The sequence below is a fragment of the Aureobasidium melanogenum genome, assembly GCF_000721775.1.
Source record: "Aureobasidium melanogenum CBS 110374 unplaced genomic scaffold scaffold_6, whole genome shotgun sequence".
Classification (NCBI taxonomy): domain Eukaryota; kingdom Fungi; phylum Ascomycota; class Dothideomycetes; order Dothideales; family Saccotheciaceae; genus Aureobasidium; species Aureobasidium melanogenum.
Window position 1 is genome coordinate 218,673 of NW_024470058.1, and position 18,516 is coordinate 237,188.

General features: G+C 51.3%; 9 protein-coding genes across 9 annotated transcripts; 4 read left to right on the forward strand and 5 right to left on the reverse strand.

The window, feature by feature from the left end:
• Positions 1–15: 15 nt before the first annotated feature.
• M437DRAFT_45226 (WD domain-containing protein) lies at positions 16–3,905 on the forward strand (the record flags this gene model as incomplete). The annotated part of the gene is made up of 3 exons (XM_041021049.1): positions 16–1,690; positions 1,739–3,604; positions 3,664–3,905. The coding sequence occupies 3 exons, from the start codon at positions 16–18 to the stop codon at positions 3,903–3,905; spliced, it is 3,783 nt and encodes a 1,260-aa protein (XP_040881158.1).
• A 477-nt stretch (positions 3,906–4,382) lies between these two features.
• On the reverse strand, positions 4,383–4,973 carry M437DRAFT_64685 (uncharacterized protein; the record flags this gene model as incomplete). Its single annotated transcript, XM_041024459.1, has 2 exons — positions 4,383–4,750; positions 4,805–4,973. The coding sequence occupies 2 exons, from the start codon at positions 4,971–4,973 to the stop codon at positions 4,383–4,385; spliced, it is 537 nt and encodes a 178-aa protein (XP_040881159.1).
• A 303-nt stretch (positions 4,974–5,276) lies between these two features.
• On the forward strand, positions 5,277–7,045 carry M437DRAFT_64686 (PIN domain-like protein; the record flags this gene model as incomplete). The annotated part of the gene is made up of 2 exons (XM_041024460.1): positions 5,277–6,934; positions 7,006–7,045. 2 exons carry the CDS (start codon positions 5,277–5,279, stop codon positions 7,043–7,045), a joined length of 1,698 nt encoding a protein of 565 aa, XP_040881160.1.
• Positions 7,046–8,067: 1,022 nt separating this feature from the next.
• M437DRAFT_64687 (uncharacterized protein) lies at positions 8,068–8,964 on the reverse strand (the record flags this gene model as incomplete). The annotated part of the gene is made up of 2 exons (XM_041024461.1): positions 8,068–8,800; positions 8,852–8,964. The coding sequence occupies 2 exons, from the start codon at positions 8,962–8,964 to the stop codon at positions 8,068–8,070; spliced, it is 846 nt and encodes a 281-aa protein (XP_040881161.1).
• Positions 8,965–9,646: 682 nt separating this feature from the next.
• Positions 9,647–10,727, reverse strand: M437DRAFT_73983 (mitochondrial glyco protein; the record flags this gene model as incomplete). Its single annotated transcript, XM_041026151.1, has 4 exons — positions 9,647–9,669; positions 9,721–10,289; positions 10,344–10,524; positions 10,580–10,727. The coding sequence occupies 4 exons, from the start codon at positions 10,725–10,727 to the stop codon at positions 9,647–9,649; spliced, it is 921 nt and encodes a 306-aa protein (XP_040881162.1).
• A 224-nt stretch (positions 10,728–10,951) lies between these two features.
• On the forward strand, positions 10,952–11,946 carry M437DRAFT_44569 (mitochondrial tricarboxylate transporter-like protein; the record flags this gene model as incomplete). The annotated part of the gene is made up of 3 exons (XM_041020925.1): positions 10,952–11,601; positions 11,653–11,838; positions 11,889–11,946. 3 exons carry the CDS (start codon positions 10,952–10,954, stop codon positions 11,944–11,946), a joined length of 894 nt encoding a protein of 297 aa, XP_040881163.1.
• A 904-nt stretch (positions 11,947–12,850) lies between these two features.
• M437DRAFT_13142 (uncharacterized protein) lies at positions 12,851–14,950 on the forward strand (the record flags this gene model as incomplete). The annotated part of the gene is made up of 5 exons (XM_041018699.1): positions 12,851–12,884; positions 12,937–13,344; positions 13,396–13,418; positions 13,474–14,007; positions 14,057–14,950. Coding segments are annotated over 5 exons (1,893 nt in total), but the record flags the coding sequence as incomplete, so codon positions are not given.
• Positions 14,951–15,441: 491 nt separating this feature from the next.
• M437DRAFT_73986 (uncharacterized protein) lies at positions 15,442–16,156 on the reverse strand (the record flags this gene model as incomplete). The annotated part of the gene is made up of 2 exons (XM_041026152.1): positions 15,442–15,914; positions 15,976–16,156. The coding sequence occupies 2 exons, from the start codon at positions 16,154–16,156 to the stop codon at positions 15,442–15,444; spliced, it is 654 nt and encodes a 217-aa protein (XP_040881165.1).
• Positions 16,157–17,567: 1,411 nt separating this feature from the next.
• On the reverse strand, positions 17,568–18,370 carry M437DRAFT_44654 (putative ADP-ribosylation factor; the record flags this gene model as incomplete). Its single annotated transcript, XM_041020940.1, has 5 exons — positions 17,568–17,594; positions 17,675–17,998; positions 18,054–18,137; positions 18,196–18,234; positions 18,296–18,370. 5 exons carry the CDS (start codon positions 18,368–18,370, stop codon positions 17,568–17,570), a joined length of 549 nt encoding a protein of 182 aa, XP_040881166.1.
• Positions 18,371–18,516: the final 146 nt, after the last annotated feature.

Below are 18,516 nucleotides of genomic sequence, written 5' to 3' on the forward strand. Positions count from 1 at the left end.
CATGCCTCTTGCGCTATGTCTGCTGCGCAAAAGGCAACTCGGCACAATGAGCTCGACGACCAACAATCAGACGTAGCCGCCGACCGCACCACCACCCCCGAGCCCACGTCCAACGACCAAGACGGCCCACGCGCCGACGACCATGACAAGGCCAGCCATGTGCACTCGGACTCTAGTGACGCCGAAGATGATGACGACGCCGACGACGAGGAAGAAGATGAGCCACATCTCAAGTACGACAAACTAACAGCCGCTCTGGTGAGCGTCTACCGCAATGGCGATGCCACCAGCTCGCTGTTCGTTGCTGGCGACAAGATGATCCTCGGTACTCACAATGGAAACATCCACACTCTCTCCCTGCCCTCGCTACAGTCTCTGCGCCTCTACCACGCCCACTCAGCCTCCATTACCGCCATCGATGTCTCTCCTACGCCGCAACCCTTCTCCAATCTCCCAAAACTGGACCGCTTGAACTCGAACGCCTGGCGAGCCCCTCCACTACCCATACCGTCGTCGCGCAATCCCAAGCAAGCCCCTAGCCTGCCTCCGACTCCTTCCAATCTGATCCATATCGCTACTGCTTCCATCGATGGCCATGTTTGCGTTTCGTCGCTCGTCGATCCTAAGGATGTTAGTCTTCGTAACTTTGCCCGTCCTGTCAATGCAGTCGCTTTGTCGCCAGAGTACAAGACCGATCGTACATATCTCTCTGGCGGTCTTGCTGGGAATCTCATAATGACTTCCGGTGCCAAATCTGGTGTGAGTGCCGACGCCAACACGAACAGCGCCGCTGCTGCCGCCTCAGGTTGGCTTGGTTCCATAGGTCTGGGACACAATACAGGCAAAGACACCGTCTTGCACTCCGGTGAGGGTGCAATCAGCACCATCTCTTTCTCGAACAGTGGCCGTTTTGTAGTCTGGGTGAATGAGCACGGCATAAAGATAATGCGCTCGCATCTGAAGCTTGAGTCTCATGAATCCGAGTCTGCTTGGAAGCGCATTGCTCATATCGACCGACCAAATCGGAATGCTTGGCCTGACATGGCTTCTGTTTGGAAAGCCCGTGTGCAGTGGATCAATGATGACGCTCTTGAAGCAGATTTGGACGAGCCGAGAGCTCCAAATGGCTCTGCTACTCATGATTCGAGTAAGGCCTCCAAGAAGGTCCATCCAGAGAAGCTGCTTGTTGGATGGGGTGATACTGCATGGTTGATCCATGTCTTTGCTGCGCGCGTTACTGCTGGCAAAAATGGTCCTCAGCGTCTACCAGGGCGCGCTGACATCCTGCACAAACTGACCTTTGAAGATTGTGTTGTGTCTGGGTTATCGCTCTACACACCTTCCTTACTTGCTGTCCTTGCTTATCGCACACGTGACGATCAAGACAATCCAATCCCTTCATCTGTGCAAGACACTCCAAAGCGAGGTAGACATCACCGCCAAACGGGTCTGCAACCCGAGCTACGCTTGATTAATTTCGCGACTGGCGAAGAGGTCGATGTCGACACCCTCAACATAAACAGATTTGAGTCTCTATCTGCTGCTGACTATCAACTAACATCTCTCTATGTACCTCCACCGCCTCGTCTTGCGCCGGTACAGAAAGGCGCTCTGGAGAACTTTGGTGCCGGCTTATGGGATGCAGGAGCGAGTGCAACGCGTCTTTTCAGTTCTGGTGCCAGCATGAAGAGTCCACCACCTAGTGAGAGTGGGAGGACTGCCATCAGATCTCCAGCAGGATCTGTTGGTGGTCCTCAGATTGGTACATCACCTCAATCGGCCCCTGATGCGAACCCTTTCCTCGCGCGAACAGGTATCAAGCTATTCGTCCACAGTCCCTATGATTGTGTTCTGGCCATCAGGCGTGAGCTCTCAGATCATTATAGCTGGTTGCTGGAGCGCAAACAGTACGGCAAAGCTTGGAGTCTGATAGATGACCATCCTGGCATCGTCGGCATACCAAATGATCGACAATCCATTCCTTCTTCGCCAAGTGGACCTTCACGCGCGCAAAACAGCCTCGCAGACTTCTTCGCTGATGAGGATGTATCTTCGACTACCATGTCCCCTGAGAAGATTCAAAATTCTCTCGCAACCAAGGAAAAGCAGCGGATAGGAGACTTGTGGTTACAACAGCTTGTTGCGAATGATGAGTGGTCAACAGCAGGAAAAGTAGCTGGTCAAGTTCTCGGCACTTCTTCACGGTGGGAGAAATGGGTTTTGGCATTTGCACAAGACGGTCATTTTGACGAAATCACGCCGTATATCCCCAGCACTGACATGAAGCCGGCTTTGCCTTCGTTTGTGTACGAAGTCGTACTCGGTCACTATATCGGTCATGATCGACCACGTTTCCGCGAACTTCTAGATCGTTGGGACCCTGAACTGTTCGACATTACAAGTGTGAAAACGGCGATTCAGAACAAGCTCGATTCAAGCGATGTCAATGAGGAGTCTGTTGAAGGCGGGGAGCGAGGAAGGGACTGGCGCATTCTGCTGGACGGATTGGCAAAGCTCCACCTCGCCGAAGGCTGTACAACGGACGCCTTGCGCTGCTATGTTCGACTCCAGAACGGCGACGCAGCCATGTCGTTGATTCGTGAATACCATCTAGCGGATGCTGTCTCTGATGACATCCCTGGATTGTTAATGCTCCGTGTTGCCAGAGAACAAATGAAGACAGCGTCCCTGGAAGAACTTGAAGAAGCTTCGGCTGAAGTCGTTCGTCTACTCGTTGATGAAGCCTTCTCGGGAAACATCCGACCTGAAGTTGTCGTGTCACAGCTTGAGCAGCGTGGTCCAACTTATCAATCCTTCCTGTTTTTCTATCTTCGTGCTCTTTGGACAGGACGGACATCAGATGAAGAAGTCCCATTGAGCAGAGCCGAGCGTATGAAGCTTCAACAACAGGTAGAAGAAGGCAGGTTACTGGTTGAACAGTACGGTGATCTGGCGGTAACGCTCTTCGCTCAATACAACCGCGATTTATTGATGGACTTTCTGCGGTCTTCGACATCATACACGTATGAGAAAGCATCGCATATATGTGAAGAGAAACACTACATTCCGGAGCTTGTATATCTCCTGAGCAAGACTGGACAAACAAAGAGAGCCCTGTTCCTGATCATCGGAGAGCTTGGCGATGTCAGTCAAGCCATCTCTTTCACCAAGGAGAACCCTGATCTTTGGGACGACTTGCTTGATTATAGCATGGATAAGCCAAAGTTCATTCGTGCGCTGTTGGAAGAAGTTGGCACATCTATTAACCCCATAACAGTGGTACGGCGAATACCGAATGGGCTAGAGATCGAAGGTCTCAGAGAAGGAATCGGCAAGATGATACGCGAGTATGAGATCCAACACAGCATCAGCGATGGTGTTGCCAAAGTTTTGAGAGGAGAGGTCACGTCAGGCATGGATGTTCTTCGAGCAGGACAAAAGAAGGCGGTCAAATTCGAAGTGACGCACGAAAAGCTTGATGAGGTTGAAGTGCACGCTGACCCAGTTCCAATAATCAATGGTGATGATGTGGACGCTGATGGCACTGATCACAGCCCCAAGCCAGGGCACTGTGTCGGCTGTAAAGAAGCGTTCCATCAAGACGGTAAGACTTGCCATTTATACTCTGATCAAAATTCGTCTATATACTAACAAGCATGGCAGAGAGAGAAACTCTTCTCGGATTCAATTGTGGCCACGTCTTCCATTTGTCTTGTCTCTTGAACTCTAACGCTGACGCTAACCAAGCCGATGTCAAGAGATTACAAGGTCAAAGGCTTTCGGAAGATGAGGAACCCATTGACAGTGGCAGAAGTGTGCAGGCCAAAGTCGAGCACGCGCACCAAATAAAGCGGGCTGTCCAAGGTGGATGCCCAGTCTGTACGCTGCCGGACGACAGCGCCTAGTCCGGCTCGTCCATCGCAGGAAGCACACCTTTGGGACTAGATGGCGGGTGACAGCCATCTCGGAGATATGTATAATAATACCCATAATCCTTTTGATGTAGGAATATATGTGCGAAGAACTAGTCTTGAGAATGAGGAAGAGCACAAGATATGCATATGTAATTCTGAATCTGACTAGTTTGGTAGTCTTGATCTTATATATTCGAAATGATCCGTGTTAAGGTGGGCCGGACATCCCGTGCTGCTTCTGATCAACACAGCGTCGCTACCTATCCTTCTGTATAAGGGGCCTCTGAAGTGCTGTTAACCGAGCCGGTCTAGCGACGGTTGCTCGAACACGGGGCAGCACATGCGAAACCCTGTTTGCTGGGATGCAAGATGGCGTCCCTGTAGACTGTCGAAGGGGGCTAATGGTTATTGCTCGAGGTAACATGTACCTGGCATTAGGCGGGTGATTACAATAGGGCAATCAAGAGCTCAAGCAGCACCTTTAGGAGGGAAAGCGCTCTCCTTCTTGTTGCCAGACTTGTTGACGCGCACGTAGCCAAGAGGGCTCAGAGCAATCCACTCGCCCTTCCAGTTGCGTAATTTTGTGAGGGTAGCCTCGCTCTGCATGTCGGGCATCCAGAAGCCGGACTCGTATTCTTTCTGTTCCTGATCCTGTTGCTGTTCGAGTAGAGTCTGCTTGGTGCTCTTTGGACGGCCTGGGCGGCGTTCGGCTTTGAGGGCAGCCATGGCTTCATCTTCGCGGCGCAGGTATTTCGCAATGACCTCGTGCACCTCGGCGTCGGTCAGGGGACGCAGCGGATCGGGGATCTCATCCTGGAGAAAGACGATACGGTTGACTAGAGCAGTGGTCAGCTAGAGTCGACTTCTCAAGACAGCGAGATAAGACATACGGTAGACATCGTTCATCTTCTCGCGCATAGCACCCAAACGTGCAACACGATCATCTCTTGCAACAGCGCTGCGCAGACGCAGAGCGTCACGACTGTTCTCGTGCAAAGCTAGGGCAGCGCCCTTCTTCTTGGACACTTGCTTCTGGACCTTTGCGAATTTGGACGGCATGGCTTGTTGTGTCTCGGGATGTGTAGAGTACTCGAGTGCTTGAATGGTTTTAATTTTTATTTTCTTTGCGGCAAGTCCGCAACAATTCGAGCAAGCCTAGAGCCTCAAATCTGGGGAGCCGACGGATCGGCCCGACTTATCAGGCAGGGCAAGGGGGAACGCGTCTGGACGCGCCTGCCATCATCCCGACTTTTGGACGCCACCTGCAGTCTTTGACGTTGGCTCATTCGTCTCGTCCACAGCCCACTGACACGTCTTTTGTGGTCTGCTTGCAGAGTATGGATATCTAGGTCGTCACTCGTCATGGGCATTCAAGGTCTCCTCCCACTGCTCAAGTCAATTCAGAAACCATGCCACCTTAAACAACACTTTTCTGGCAAGACCCTGGCTGTTGATGCATATGGTTGGCTACACCGCGGCACTATTGCCTGTGCCATTGACCTTGCCCAAGGCAAACCCACCAGGAAATGGCTCGACTTTGTCATGCACCGGGTTCGCATGCTTCAACATTTCAATATCACTCCTTATCTTGTCTTTGATGGCGACTATCTGCCCAGCAAATCCGGAACCGAAAAGGATCGTGCCGCTCGTCGTAGGGATAGCAAGGTCAAAGGACTCGAGTATTTGCGTCTAGGCAAGGCCTCTCAAGCTCAGGCCGAGCTGCAAAAAAGTATTGATGTGACGCCCGAAATGGCCCGTCAGCTCATTGATGAACTCAGAAAGCTCAATCTCCCTTACATTGTTGCTCCTTATGAAGCCGATTCGCAGATGGTCTACCTTGAACGCTGCGGTCTGGTTCATGGCATTGTCTCCGAAGACTCGGATCTTCTGGTCTTCGGCGCTCGCTGTCTGCTCACCAAGCTCGACCAATATGGAGAGTGTATCATGATCAAAAGAGACGACTTCACTGCCTGCCGCGAGATCAGTCTAGTCGGCTGGTCCGACGCTGACTTCAGGCTCATGGCCATTCTGAACGGGTGTGATTATCTGCCTGGCATCGAGAAAATGGGTCTCAAAACTGCATACCGCATGATTCGCAAGCACAAAACAGTCGAACGTATCATCCGTTCTGCGCAATTCGAAGGCAAGATCAAGGTCCCTCCCGGCTATCTTGAGGCTTTCGCCAATGCGGAAGCCACCTTCCTCTACCAATGGGTGTACTGTCCTGAATCTCGCTGCTTGGTCAACTTCACCGAACCCGCTTCCGATGTGGATCTCACTCAATTCCCTTGTATCGGCAAGCACATTGAGGCCCAAGTTGCAGCCGCTGTGGCAGTTGGCGACTTGCATCCACACACGAAGCAGCCTCTTTGTGCACCCAAAATTTTGCGAAATGCATTCCAGTCCAGTTCTCGCAACCGTGCCCAAGCTCTTCAGACACCCGAGCTGAAGAAACACAAATCAATCGATAGTTTCTTCAAGCCCCAACGCACCCCTCTGGCTGAGCTCGATCCCAACATCTTTACGCCCTCACCCAGTCAGCAGCATCTGTTACAGCGCAGTCCAGCTTCATGGTCGGCCGAACCTCTCCGGCGTCCCTCACTGCTCTCACGTGCAGCCTCGACTGCACATGCTCCGCAACTACCACAGCGCCCTTCGGTCGGAACATCTCGGAACAAGTCTAATTCGCCGAAGCGACAACGCTTGTGTGCTGATGGAACTTATGCATCTCCCTTATCGACACCGCCTGAACGCGTCGAATCGGGGACAAGCAAGTTTTTCAAGACCAACACATCGCGCAAAAGTCCTGTGCTTGAGAGGTCAAATAGTATATCAAGGGACGAGTTTAACCTCTGGTCTGACGACTCAATTGAGCAAGCCATGAGTTTGTTGCCCGGCCCAGATGAACAACGAAGCTCAGTCGGAGCCACGAGGAAGATTTCGGTCTTTCAAGATATTGGCAGCCCAGACGTGCCTGGCGAGACCTCTGACGCAACAACCGAGACGCCCTTTACAGCTGGGTTGGCAGACGAGATACAATCATTACGAAGCAGATTTTCCTACCAGCACACCACATCTGATGCTCCGACAGATCTGACCACTACGAGCGAGTCGAAACGAAAGAGGGATGAGACGGAGGCTGTGATTCCATGTTCGCCACCAGTGATGGACCGAAAGAGCAACGAGACTGTGCAAATCGAGGAGGGTCCGCACGATGATATCAATGAAGCCGACTGGCTGTCCGCAGAATCTCAACCTCTGAGTCGTGCGTCAGGCCAAAACACGCAATCCAGTGGTTCGAGCAAGCCATGCTTCTCGCAAGGTAGTGAAGATCTCTTGATCCCGGACAGCGAAGGTGAAGAAGAAGACGAGGAAGAACAGGGGTTACACCGTCGGCCTAGCTTTCCTCTGGATCTTGCGAGATTTGCGTTCACTGGTTGATCTCATTGTTCTGATGTTTGTTTGCTTTTTCCTTTTTATGCAGCATGGAGCTTGTGGTGTTTTCAGCAATGGCTTTTTGTTATAGCATATGCATTTGGGAGCATGGTTAGCATTGTACGAATCGAGTATGCATATACTCTGGAGTTTTTGACATGTCAAGGACTGGCTTGAAACTATTCTTGTGCTGTACATCAGCACTGACTCAATGACGAAATCGCGTTTTCTTTTTCAATCTTCAGTTGTCAAATGTTGCTGTGCGTCGTTTCATGTTCTGCTGATAGAGGAAGTAGTGCTCTGAGGCGTGCCATATTTCCAGGTTGCCGAAATTCTTTTTCCTGACCCTCTACCAACTCGCTACACCATTTTTAACAAAATCGCATCAACTTCAGTCTTATGGCATTATAGTCGCCGGAACTAAGATCACTTCAACAGACAAAAGCAGCAATTTACAAAAATTGTGGGTTCATCCAAAGCAATAACAGGTGTTCCACGGCATGACCCTGTCCTCTGATGACGAAGATGCTCACTCACAACACAACTCAAGATGTGTCACCTATTCTACTTGACCGGTTCCGTATGAATACACCCATGCTCCTCTAGTACTGCGAGCCCGAAAACCAAGTTGACGCAATTGTCGTGTCTCATTTCGTATAGTCATGCTAATGAACGCGATAATCCAACCCAAAACCACGCTGTTGGCAGTCTAAGCAAATCATTTACCAGATTCAAAATAGAACTTTCCTAGGTCACCACCCGGTCCACGAGAAGCATCGGGTGTTTCAAGACCTCCCTGACCACCCTCCGGACCAAGACGTTCGCGAAGGATGCGTTCAGCAGTCTCGGCTCCAGTGTCAAGACTTCTGCGGTCGACCATGTGAACGTCTTGCTGTTCCTGCTGAGCTTGAGAACTGACGGGGGTCAGGCTAGCATCTCTGTGTAAGGGTTGTGATAGACCTGAGGCGGTAGGAGTGTTTTTTGCTACACTGGGACTTCCAATGGCACTGTGACGGGCGGGAGTGCGAGCACCCTCTCCAAAGCCGACCAGACTGTTTGTTTCGGAAGCAGCACCAACGCTGGAGGTCTCCATGTCCATATCTTGACTTTCGCTCATTTTGTCGTGGTCAAAGACATCGCTCCCGCTAGCCCAAGTTGTGCGGCCTCCGACGCTACCAGTTGCCGAAGCTGAGCCAACAGTGCTGCGCTCACGACCCAGGATAGGATTTCCTTGGGAGTCGAAGTAGCCGCTTGCAGCGCCCAAGTGAGGAGCAGCGGCGCCAGGGGTTAGATTAGAGATGGGGGTCGGGTTGCGAGCGGTCGTCACACGCTCAAGACCAGCAAGACGTGAGATGCGATCGGCGCGCTCGGCGTCCAAGGTACCAGATGTAGGGGCTTGCGAGTTGTGTGAGTGAGGCAGGTGGCCTCTGTGGCCGTCTTTGATAGCGACGCTGTTAGCACAAGTTAGCACGTTGACAGCTCCAATTTATATGAAGACTGACGTTGAGAGCTCCGACATGGAGGTTGTGGTGGAGTTAGGAGTGCCAGGAGCATCTGAGGGCGTCATGGGGTCTGCAGGAGGTAGATTGATCAGAGTCGGGGGTACTGTCGACATGGTGTATGGCGTATGTTGTAGGTGCGTCTAGGTCTGTGGATATGTACGGGACAGGGCTTTGTAAGGTGCTGAGGAAGCAGAGAATAAGGAGTGTAAGGAGTCTTGGAAGGTCAAGCAGAAATACCGGTGCAGCATCAACACCCAATGAACAAGATTCACGGCAGGAACCAGGGTTCGCTCATTCCCCACATTTCATCTGTTTCAGGGTCCCGTCTCCCCACACATTGATGTCATGCTGTGTCTGTCATCCCTCCTCCCGCAATCCATCCCTCGATGCCTATCTCTTGTGTGTATACACAGTCTTGATGGCTAGTAGCGTTCTAGCAATGGAAAGACCATTCCGTATATCTCCATGATCCTGAGTCGCTGATCTCAGTACTAATGCACAGCTGTGCAGTCGTGACGAGGCTTGGGGCAATCAACCAAGCACACACACAGGGTATATTCTCCACCCAGATCTCGCCTTGCATATTCATCTTCAGTAGTTTACTGCCAAGTATGATTCATGAGCCAGCTTCACGTATTGCCGCCAGACTGTCTTTGCAGCTTGGTAATCCCGTCCTGAGTGGAATAGCTGATTTCATTAAAAAAGACTCCCGCTTCTTGTAGTATACCTACGCCGTGTTCACAAATCCTTTTCTCACATAATGTACAAACTCGCTTCTGTCTCAATTCGTCCGCTTTATGAAACGAAGCTCTTCATGTCTGTAATCTGTGTCAGCATGATGCCATCGTCTGCGCTGGCTAGCAACTTACTGTTCAACCATCCAATGTACTCCTTCTGCTCCTTCAAGTCGATGTATTCGGGAATGAAGAGGGCCATCTGGGTGTTGATGCCTCTCTCCTCGAGGAATCGCTCCAAGAGCATCTGAAGATCCTCATCAAGCTGGCCGAATGGAGGTCCCGTGTAGAGACTTCTTCTTGCCCAGTCCTTCTCGGCTGTCTTGGCCTCAGCCAACTCGGCAGTGGGGAAGTGGTAGACGTTCTCTATGCTAATTTCGCCATCTTGAGCCAGGCACTCAATGGCGAGGGCACCCTTGCCCTCGCGGGTCACGGTGACTTGAACACGAACGGGGAAGCTTGCCGAGTTGTCCTCCTCATCTTGGAGCTCAGGTCTGTCGGCAGGAGCGATCTCATCCTCGGGGGCGACACGGATGTTACCACCAGAGGTGCGGCCCTGGTTCACGGCGCCCTTGGTGTTGGCACCGCCAGACTGACCATCCATATCGAGGGCGCCGTCCTCATCACCGTAAAGAGCAGGGTCCTCAGCGTCGGCCTCTTCGTCGTAAGTGTTGAAGTCGGCAATGGAGAAGGTAACCTTGATGCTACAAGTCATGAGTTAGCAAGCTAGTGGTGTATACATCAGATAGGTGTCGTACTTCTCATCGCCGTATGTTCTGGTGAGGTGAACCTCCTCTGTGCCGGCCTTGTCCTCGATCTTGAACTCGCTGTTGTCGATGTATTCCTGGCAGTTGTAGCGGTAGCTGTCGTCTGCTTGCTGCTCCTTCTCGAGGGCGATTTCCGAGTTCAGCTTGGCGGCAAGCTCCTGAGTAGTGGCATCTGTAGAGAAACGATGAGCAAAGTACCAGACAGAAAGTGGCATGTCAAGACACACCTTGACGACGGATCAGAGAAGTGGAGAAGTGGGCGGCAGTTCTGGCAGCGGCAAAAGCGGGAGTGCGCAGAGGCTGACGAGCGGCGGTCGAAGTCAGACGAGCGACACCGCGGGGGAGTTGGCGAGAGAGTTGGCGCAAAGACAGCATGTTGATGTGTATAGGCGGATTTTGGATGGTTCAAGCAAGTCTGAATGGCGGCTACAAAAAAGGTCTTGGAGCTTCGGCGAGGGCTCGAGCACGGACAACGACACTCCCGGCCGCTGTCGCAATGACATAGGGCACCTCGGCCATAGGGTCATTGGATACTTTCTTTCTTCAGATGATCAATCTATTCAACGACTCTCTGACCACGAGATCGGTCTGTCTGCACCATGAGCGTCGCTGCGCCCGCTGAAAAGAAGAACAAGCCATCAGCCCTGCGCTCCATCATCGCTGGTGCCAGCGCGGGTGCTGTCGAAATCGCCATCACTTATCCCGCCGAATTCGCAAAGACAAGATCTCAGCTCAATCGTCGTCTTGCCGAGGGCAAGAAGCTACCATGGCCACCATTTGGAAAACAGTGGTATGCTGGATGCACTACTCTGATCATTGGAAATTCCATCAAGGCTGGTGTTCGCTTCGTCGCTTTTGATGCATACAAGAACATGCTATCAAATCCTGATGGCACTATCAGCGGCCCTGCCACCGTAATTGCTGGGTTCGGTGCTGGTGTGACCGAGAGTTTGCTGGCCGTCACCCCCTTTGAGAGCATCAAGACCCAATTGATTGACGACCGCAAGTCCGCTCAACCCAGGATGAAGGGCTTCCTTCACGGCAGCAGACTCATTGCCCACGAACAGGGTGTGCGTGGCTTCTTCAAGGGCTTTGTTCCTACCACCGCAAGACAGGCAGCAAACTCGGCTGTCAGATTCAGTAGTTATACCAGTTTGAAACAGCTGGCGCAAAGCTATGTTGCTCCGGGAGAGAAGCTCGGCGCACTGAGCACGTTCGGTATTGGCGGATTGGCAGGTATAATCACAGTGTACGTCTTGCAGGTCAACAAATTGTGCTCAAGCGACTGACGGTCTCACAGATACGTTACCATGCCCCTAGACACTGTCAAGACCAGAATGCAATCCATTGAAGCAAAGACCGAGTACAAAAACAGCTTCAATTGCGCGGCGCGTGTGGTCAGAGAGGAAGGCTTCCTCACTCTTTGGTCTGGCGCTGTGCCTAGACTTGGTCGCCTCATCTTGAGCGGCGGCATAGTCTTCACCATGTATGTCTTTTATAACCCACACTCGTACGCCTTGCTAAACATTCCATCAGGTACGAAAAGACCATGGAGTTGCTCGACAAGCTGGACCCAGAAAAGAAATATCTATGAGCAACCTTATGCAAACCCATGCTGCTTCCCCATTCTGTAGAGCCTTGCACACGTATAAGCATAGGATAATGATAAGGTGACTATGACACAACGGCCGCCAGCCCACTTTTGGTGTATCACCGTTGTGCTCATGTGGCTAGGACCAAGCTTGCTCGTTGCGATTCGCCTGTTTCGTAATTCAGGCTGTAGAGTAGCATCCTGTTGCTGCCAGGTTATCATCTGGTCAGGCCCAAATAGGTACGCGCGCGGTCGCTTGTCGCCACGGTGCGGGCCGGTCGATGGTCGCAGCTTTGGTTCGACAAAAATTAGGTTTCAATAATGGACACAGAAGACAGGTCTATCATGCAAGTGCATAGGTTCGTGTTGATAGTAAGGGGTGTTGAGCGTGCGAAGTGGAGACAGCATGCTGAGTTGGGCTATCACACAATGCGGTCAAGTCGTACCGACGGTGATGATCGAATAAGCAGTAGTTTCGGGCTAGAGGAGAGCCACTGAGCCAGGCTCCAGCAGCGCTGATCATGGATGTTCAACATGAGCAGAGCACGCTCCATCATGCAGAGAAGGCACGCTACTTGGACTGGAACCGACCCAAGCCCAAGCGATTATAGTTTTGTAAAACACCACGACGTTAAACCAGCCGACGTCCGTTTATCACCTGACCCAGGCTAACTCTCTTGTTTCTTTCGCTCCTCTCTACATTGTCTATCAAGGCTCTGTAACTTAGTGTGTGCTACCTGCGACTGACAGACTCGAAATTGGTATCCTCACAATTTCTGCGTGTTCAAGTATTAGGTGGCGTTGAAGAATGGCCGATGCCATCTATAACCCACCTTCGAAAGCTGCTACGGCCGAAAGAACCCGCCAGCCAAAGAACAGGCCTGCCGACCTGCCGCAAGGACAACAAAAAATCCGCCGCCGCAATAGGACAATCGCATCATGTAAGGGCCCAACTGTTTACGCCTCTGAATCAATCGCCCTGACTCTCCGCAGGCTTGAGCTGCCGTCAGCGCAAGTTGAAATGCGACAAACAAGTGCCATGCGGCAACTGTCAGCGGTTTCAGAGAGATTGTTTGTACATTGCTCCAGCCCTAGATACTGCTGCTCAGCAGAAGCTGGCCGAGATAAAGGATCGACTTGGTGACCTCGAAGAGACTCTTGAACGTGATGTCGCCCGCCGCGCTGCAGCTAATTCTGGTTCCGAACGCTCTACGGTCGTACCCAAAATCGAAGCTGAGGATGATGATTATGATGGCTTGTCGGCCGAAGATGAACAGGATCCTGAACCCTCGCCGCTCGGCATGTTTGACCAAGTATACGACAACGATGCCGATGATGGGCTTATGGACCTTGGTATCCAGCTCGGCAAGTTGCGAATGTCTGATAGGGTGGGCGGTTTAGGTATGTGGTTTTGCTTCAGGATCTGACCCAACGATACTAATTACTCGACAGTACGGCCGAAAATGTCTGATGAAGTATGATGCTGCAATCCAGTCCCCGTCGTCCCTCATGTGCTAACTACTTGCCCAGCTCAATGCAAAACTACGCAGCGCGAGCCACAAGAGCCAGAATCTTTACTGTCAACGCCATGGCTATACTGATTCAAATGCGTCATGGCAACCTGGGACTGCATCCCAAGACGCGTTCCTCAGCCCTGGCCCGGACTTCATCGTCCCATCCTCGAATCTCTTCTTTCCAGATCCCGTCACGGCATATTTCCTCCCTCCTCGACATGTCGCCGATCGACTCGTTGCACAATACCTGAATGCCGTACACCCAGTCGCTCGCCTCGTGCATCAACCATCCTTTGAGAGACAGTATAACCTGTTTTGGAGCAACCTCAGTAATGGTACAATAACACCAGCTCCTATTCAAGCCATTCTTTTCGCTGCCATGTTCTCGGCGGCCGTCAGTCTGTCAGGTGATGCAGCTGCATCCTTCTCTGACATGTCGAAGCATTTACTCGTTGACAGGCTTCGCGAAATGACCGAGTTCATGCTTTCCAGAGCGAATCTGCTGAGAACGACGAAGGTAGATACCATGCAAGCCTTCATCATGTACATGGTAAGAATGTTCGAAACAGACGTCCAGTATCTCGAGCTAATCCTTCTAGCTTCCTCTATGTCGAACAGAGATTTCTCGAGCACACTCTGCGCTAGTCGGAACAGCTATCCGTCTTGCGCAATGTATGGGACTCCACCGCGATGGCACTACATTCGGCCTCAGTCCTGTAGATACTCACGTCCGAAGGTTGATTTGGTACCAGATTTGCTACCTGGATGTTCGGACTTGTGAAGCCACAGGACCTAGACCCCAGATCCGCAAAGATGAATTTGATACAAAATTGCCACTTAACGTCAATGACACGGATCTCTTGTTACCCTCACCACCAACCGAGGATCTACCCTACTGGACGGACATGACATTGTCTAAGCTCAAATTTGAGTGTTTCGAACTCATCCGCCAACTTTGGGTGGATATGCAGCGTATGGACCAGAAAAAGCTCACTTTGACCTCTATCCTGAACAGGATCAAGAAGTTTCGCGCGACCACTGAAGCCAAATACTCGCTTCTGGTTCAAGGCAATACTCCGAAGCAGATCCTTGCGAAACAGATGTATCGCGCTTCGAGCAACAGGGCTCTGGTTGTAATTTTGCAACGCTATGCCGTTGGTACAAATTATCCCATGCCTGAAAGACTGCGTAAACTACTTACCGAGGCCTGTATGGGTACTGTTGAAGCTGGTATAGCTATGGAGACTCGTCAAGAGCTGCTACCATGGGCTTGGTATCGCGGAGCCATTCTACAGTACCATGCTGCGGTGCTTCTGGTGTTTGAAGTTTACTCCAGGCCAGAGATGCCCGAGGCGGCGCGGATATGGAGCAGTCTTGACTGGGTTTTCGAAACACCACCTCAATCATCCCCATTGGAAAAAGCAGAGGGCATTATCATGACGCTTCGTGATCGTCTCGAAAAATATCACAGCGTACGGAAACTGCGTGCAACAGCCGATGTCGAAAATCAATCCAGTCCAGGGCCATCAACAAATTCACAACTCAATAAATCTGCCACAGCACCGCATATTACTCGCTCTGCTCAAACATTCACCACCCCAACAATGGTCTATTCTCAACTACCTCACACTGAACAGGGCCCTGCTTCTGATGCCAGTGGAAGCCATGCAGGTGTGAACCGTGATTCATCATCTGATCCAGGCATGGAAGCAGTGGCCAACATGGATTGGGTAAGTGATATCTGCAGAACCTCTCGCCAACACACTCTTGAAGGAATTCAGCTAACCAGTCACACCAGAATGAATGGGACAAATACTTTGCTCCCAATGCAGAACTGGGTACGGTCGGTACGATGGCCAATTTCAGCCTTGGTAACTTCAACCCTCATCAAGCATACTTCTCGCTCCCAAGAGTCCACCCAGCCGACGCGCATCAACAACGATGATCTTTAAAGACGATCGGATGGAATTTTTGCGGGTAGGCTTCAGGCCGCGGTCCAGAACGTCGTATGATGAATTTCGCTCCCTGTCGCGTCTTTGAACAACTCGAGACCCTTTTTGAAAGCACTGGTCTCCTTGAAGGTCGTATGGGCGGATATCGATGACCACCCAATGGATAGTATGCAAGCTCTACCCTTGATACCTGGACCAAAGCTCTCGTGTTCGACGTCTTCCATGATCCAAGCGTACGTACACCCTAGGAAACCCTCTGCATGTTCCTTGAGTATCTTTGCGAACGAGCCTAGATTATCATCGAACGACGGCATCATCTCTGGCAGGAAAAGGGTTGCCAGCTCTGTGACAGAGGCAGAGATAGCTGCAGTAAGGTCACTGAGGTTTTCGAGCTCGAAATGGAAAAGCTGTGGAGATCCATCAAGAATACTTTCCAAGCTCTGTAGCATCTGCCCATACACAGGTAGCTTTTGGAAACGTTGATGATGCTCTATCGTGTCCCATACTGGCAATTGTCAACGGCCCACAATCTCCCTCAATTACTGGTCGTGTGGCTTCAAACCTACCTATGAATAATTGCGCCATATTTGGGCTTTCATATTGTAAACCGGAATAGATGTTCTGACAGCCATCCTGTCCTGAGATGATAGCGAGCATATGTTGCCAGATACGGTTCGCTTCACTGCCTCGCTTCCGAACATTGGAACCAGCAGACAGTGGAATGGTTGCGATTTCAGTCACAGGCATCATGCGTCGCAGAAAAAGCTAAGTGGTAAGTTTGGTCCTGGGAGTGTTGATCTCGTTTACGCGTATAGCAGCGAACCGAGGTGTTTGTTCAAAGGTGGAGCCAGCCCCCACGACATATGAACCACAAACCGATTGTGATCGGCTTCGGTTCCACCCATGACCGAAGTCCCGTACAGTAGTTCGCTTGGACATGCTGTATGTACGAATAGCCTGTCGATCCCGGATTTGTGATGTTGCGCCCCTCAATATGTTGATCTCAAGGGAAGGGTAGGAACTGCACACGATGCAGCCTGCTTTCTTGCTGCAAAACTCATTGAGCGCCTTGCTAAGAGCGACTATTCCGATTTAGATGCCCGGTTGAGCTCTCAGATCCACGACCGAGTACCAGGCTCGATTCCAACAACAAGCAGAAGGTAGGGCATCGAGTAGTAAGAGAGTAGGCGATAGCCATCGCATAGCAGCTATACTGACTGTGATAAACTCTATCTATTGACACTCACCACCGTATTCATAGCACCAACATTCTGAATTCGCGAGGCCATCGTGCGCCTTGGTGCCACAGCCAGAGGCATCGACTGTCGTTACATTGTCAACAGAACATTAAGGACATTACTATGACATTCGATAGCTTGTAGCGCACTGATATCTCGAGATGTGAGAGGGGCAATGGCAAGATCATAAGAGTCCTCAACATATAGCAAGGGCTGATCGTTCAAAACTGGACGATGGTCCACCTTCTCTAGTATGACGCAACCGTGGGGGTTCACGTGCATTTGCTAGCCTCTTCAGGCTGGATTGAGCCTCCAGACGAGAGCTTGCGAGAGGCATGCGATAGTTCACAAGCAACGAGGTCAATTCGTCTTCGGGGTTTGAAAAGGCATCATAGTCTGTATCATCGATGGCACTTGACCTTAGTGGCTTGATATGGTGTCTGTTTCATCTGCTTATCTCTGCTTCAAATATACGATAGCCTCATTTGCTAGCGGTACAGCTAGAGAAAGGGCGCTCGATTCCATAGCAACAACGAGTGTCCTGAGCTGAAGCACATGATAATTGTTGTTGCGGCGCGCAGAACGAACAAGACTCGATGGTTAGATGACGATACGCTCTTTGCTGCTCTTGGCTGATACACCCATGTTTTGTTTCTATGCAGAGATTCGTGCGTGACGATGAGCGTAGAGAGTAATTTGGAAAGGCGCGTGGCGGAGTCAAGTTGAGAATAATGGCTGAAGTGGCAGTGTGATAGAAAACACATCGAGAGAACTGCTAGAACAACGCGTAATTACAGTGTATTTTGGGTATCATTAAGTGGTCCACCGAGTGGGTGGGGAACAGAGAGGTGCGAGGCGGAAGTGTGAGACTGATCCGAGCCATGGCGAGCTCAGTGATCAATCGAGTCGAGTCCGGAGGATCACGACGAGTCTTGTTGCACGGTTTGCTGTTGAGCGGGTCAGTTTATGGCCAATCCGAATAGACAGACCCGCGTGAGCGGCAGCGGCAGCAGCGATTTGAACTTACCACCATCCAATCCATGCCCTCTGACACACCCCTGCCATCAATAGCACTGCAAGCCACGATAGTCCAGTTCCGGTCCTTGAGCTCACCCAAGCGGAGAGCTTCACTGATATCACCAGCACCCTTGGCACCCGGCTGATCTTGCTTGTTTGCAAAGACTAGCAGTGCAGCATCACGCAATTCCTCCTCGTTCAACATTGCAGAAAGCTCATCGGCAGCTGTGGAGAGTCGGTCGACATCAGTCGAGTCAATGACGAAAATGACAGCAGCGGTGTTGGCATAATAACATCTCCAGTATGGACGAATAGACGTTTGACCTCCCAAATCCTGTTTGATATGTCAGACGACAGACCCAGTGCGAAATGATAGCCGGGACGCATACCCAAACATTGAAGTTGAGGTTTTTGTAGTTTACAGACTCGACGTTGAAGCCTATCGTGGGAATTGTGGTTACGACTTCGCCAATCTACCGGATGATGGTGATTAGCACGGCATGAAGCCATAGTAGCACGAGACCAACCCACCTTGAGTCTGTAGAGGAGAGTTGTCTTTCCAGCATTGTCCTAGTGAGGCAAGACTGTCAGCTTGCTTTTGCCTGCTTGTGTGTGTCCAAGATGCGCGTACCAAGCCCAAAATCAGAATCCTAATCTCTTTCTTTGCCCATACAAGTTTCGACAGTGACGAAAGATAGCCTCCCATATTGTGCGGTCGGTCGTGGATATGTCGGTGTCGAGGCTGTGCTTCGCGGGCTCTTTTGTCGCCTGCTTTCGGAAAGACACGCGCGATGCTCTCGGATTTGTTGTAGCCAGAGAACAAGTCGATCCGCTGCTTAGTACGAGTTGAGG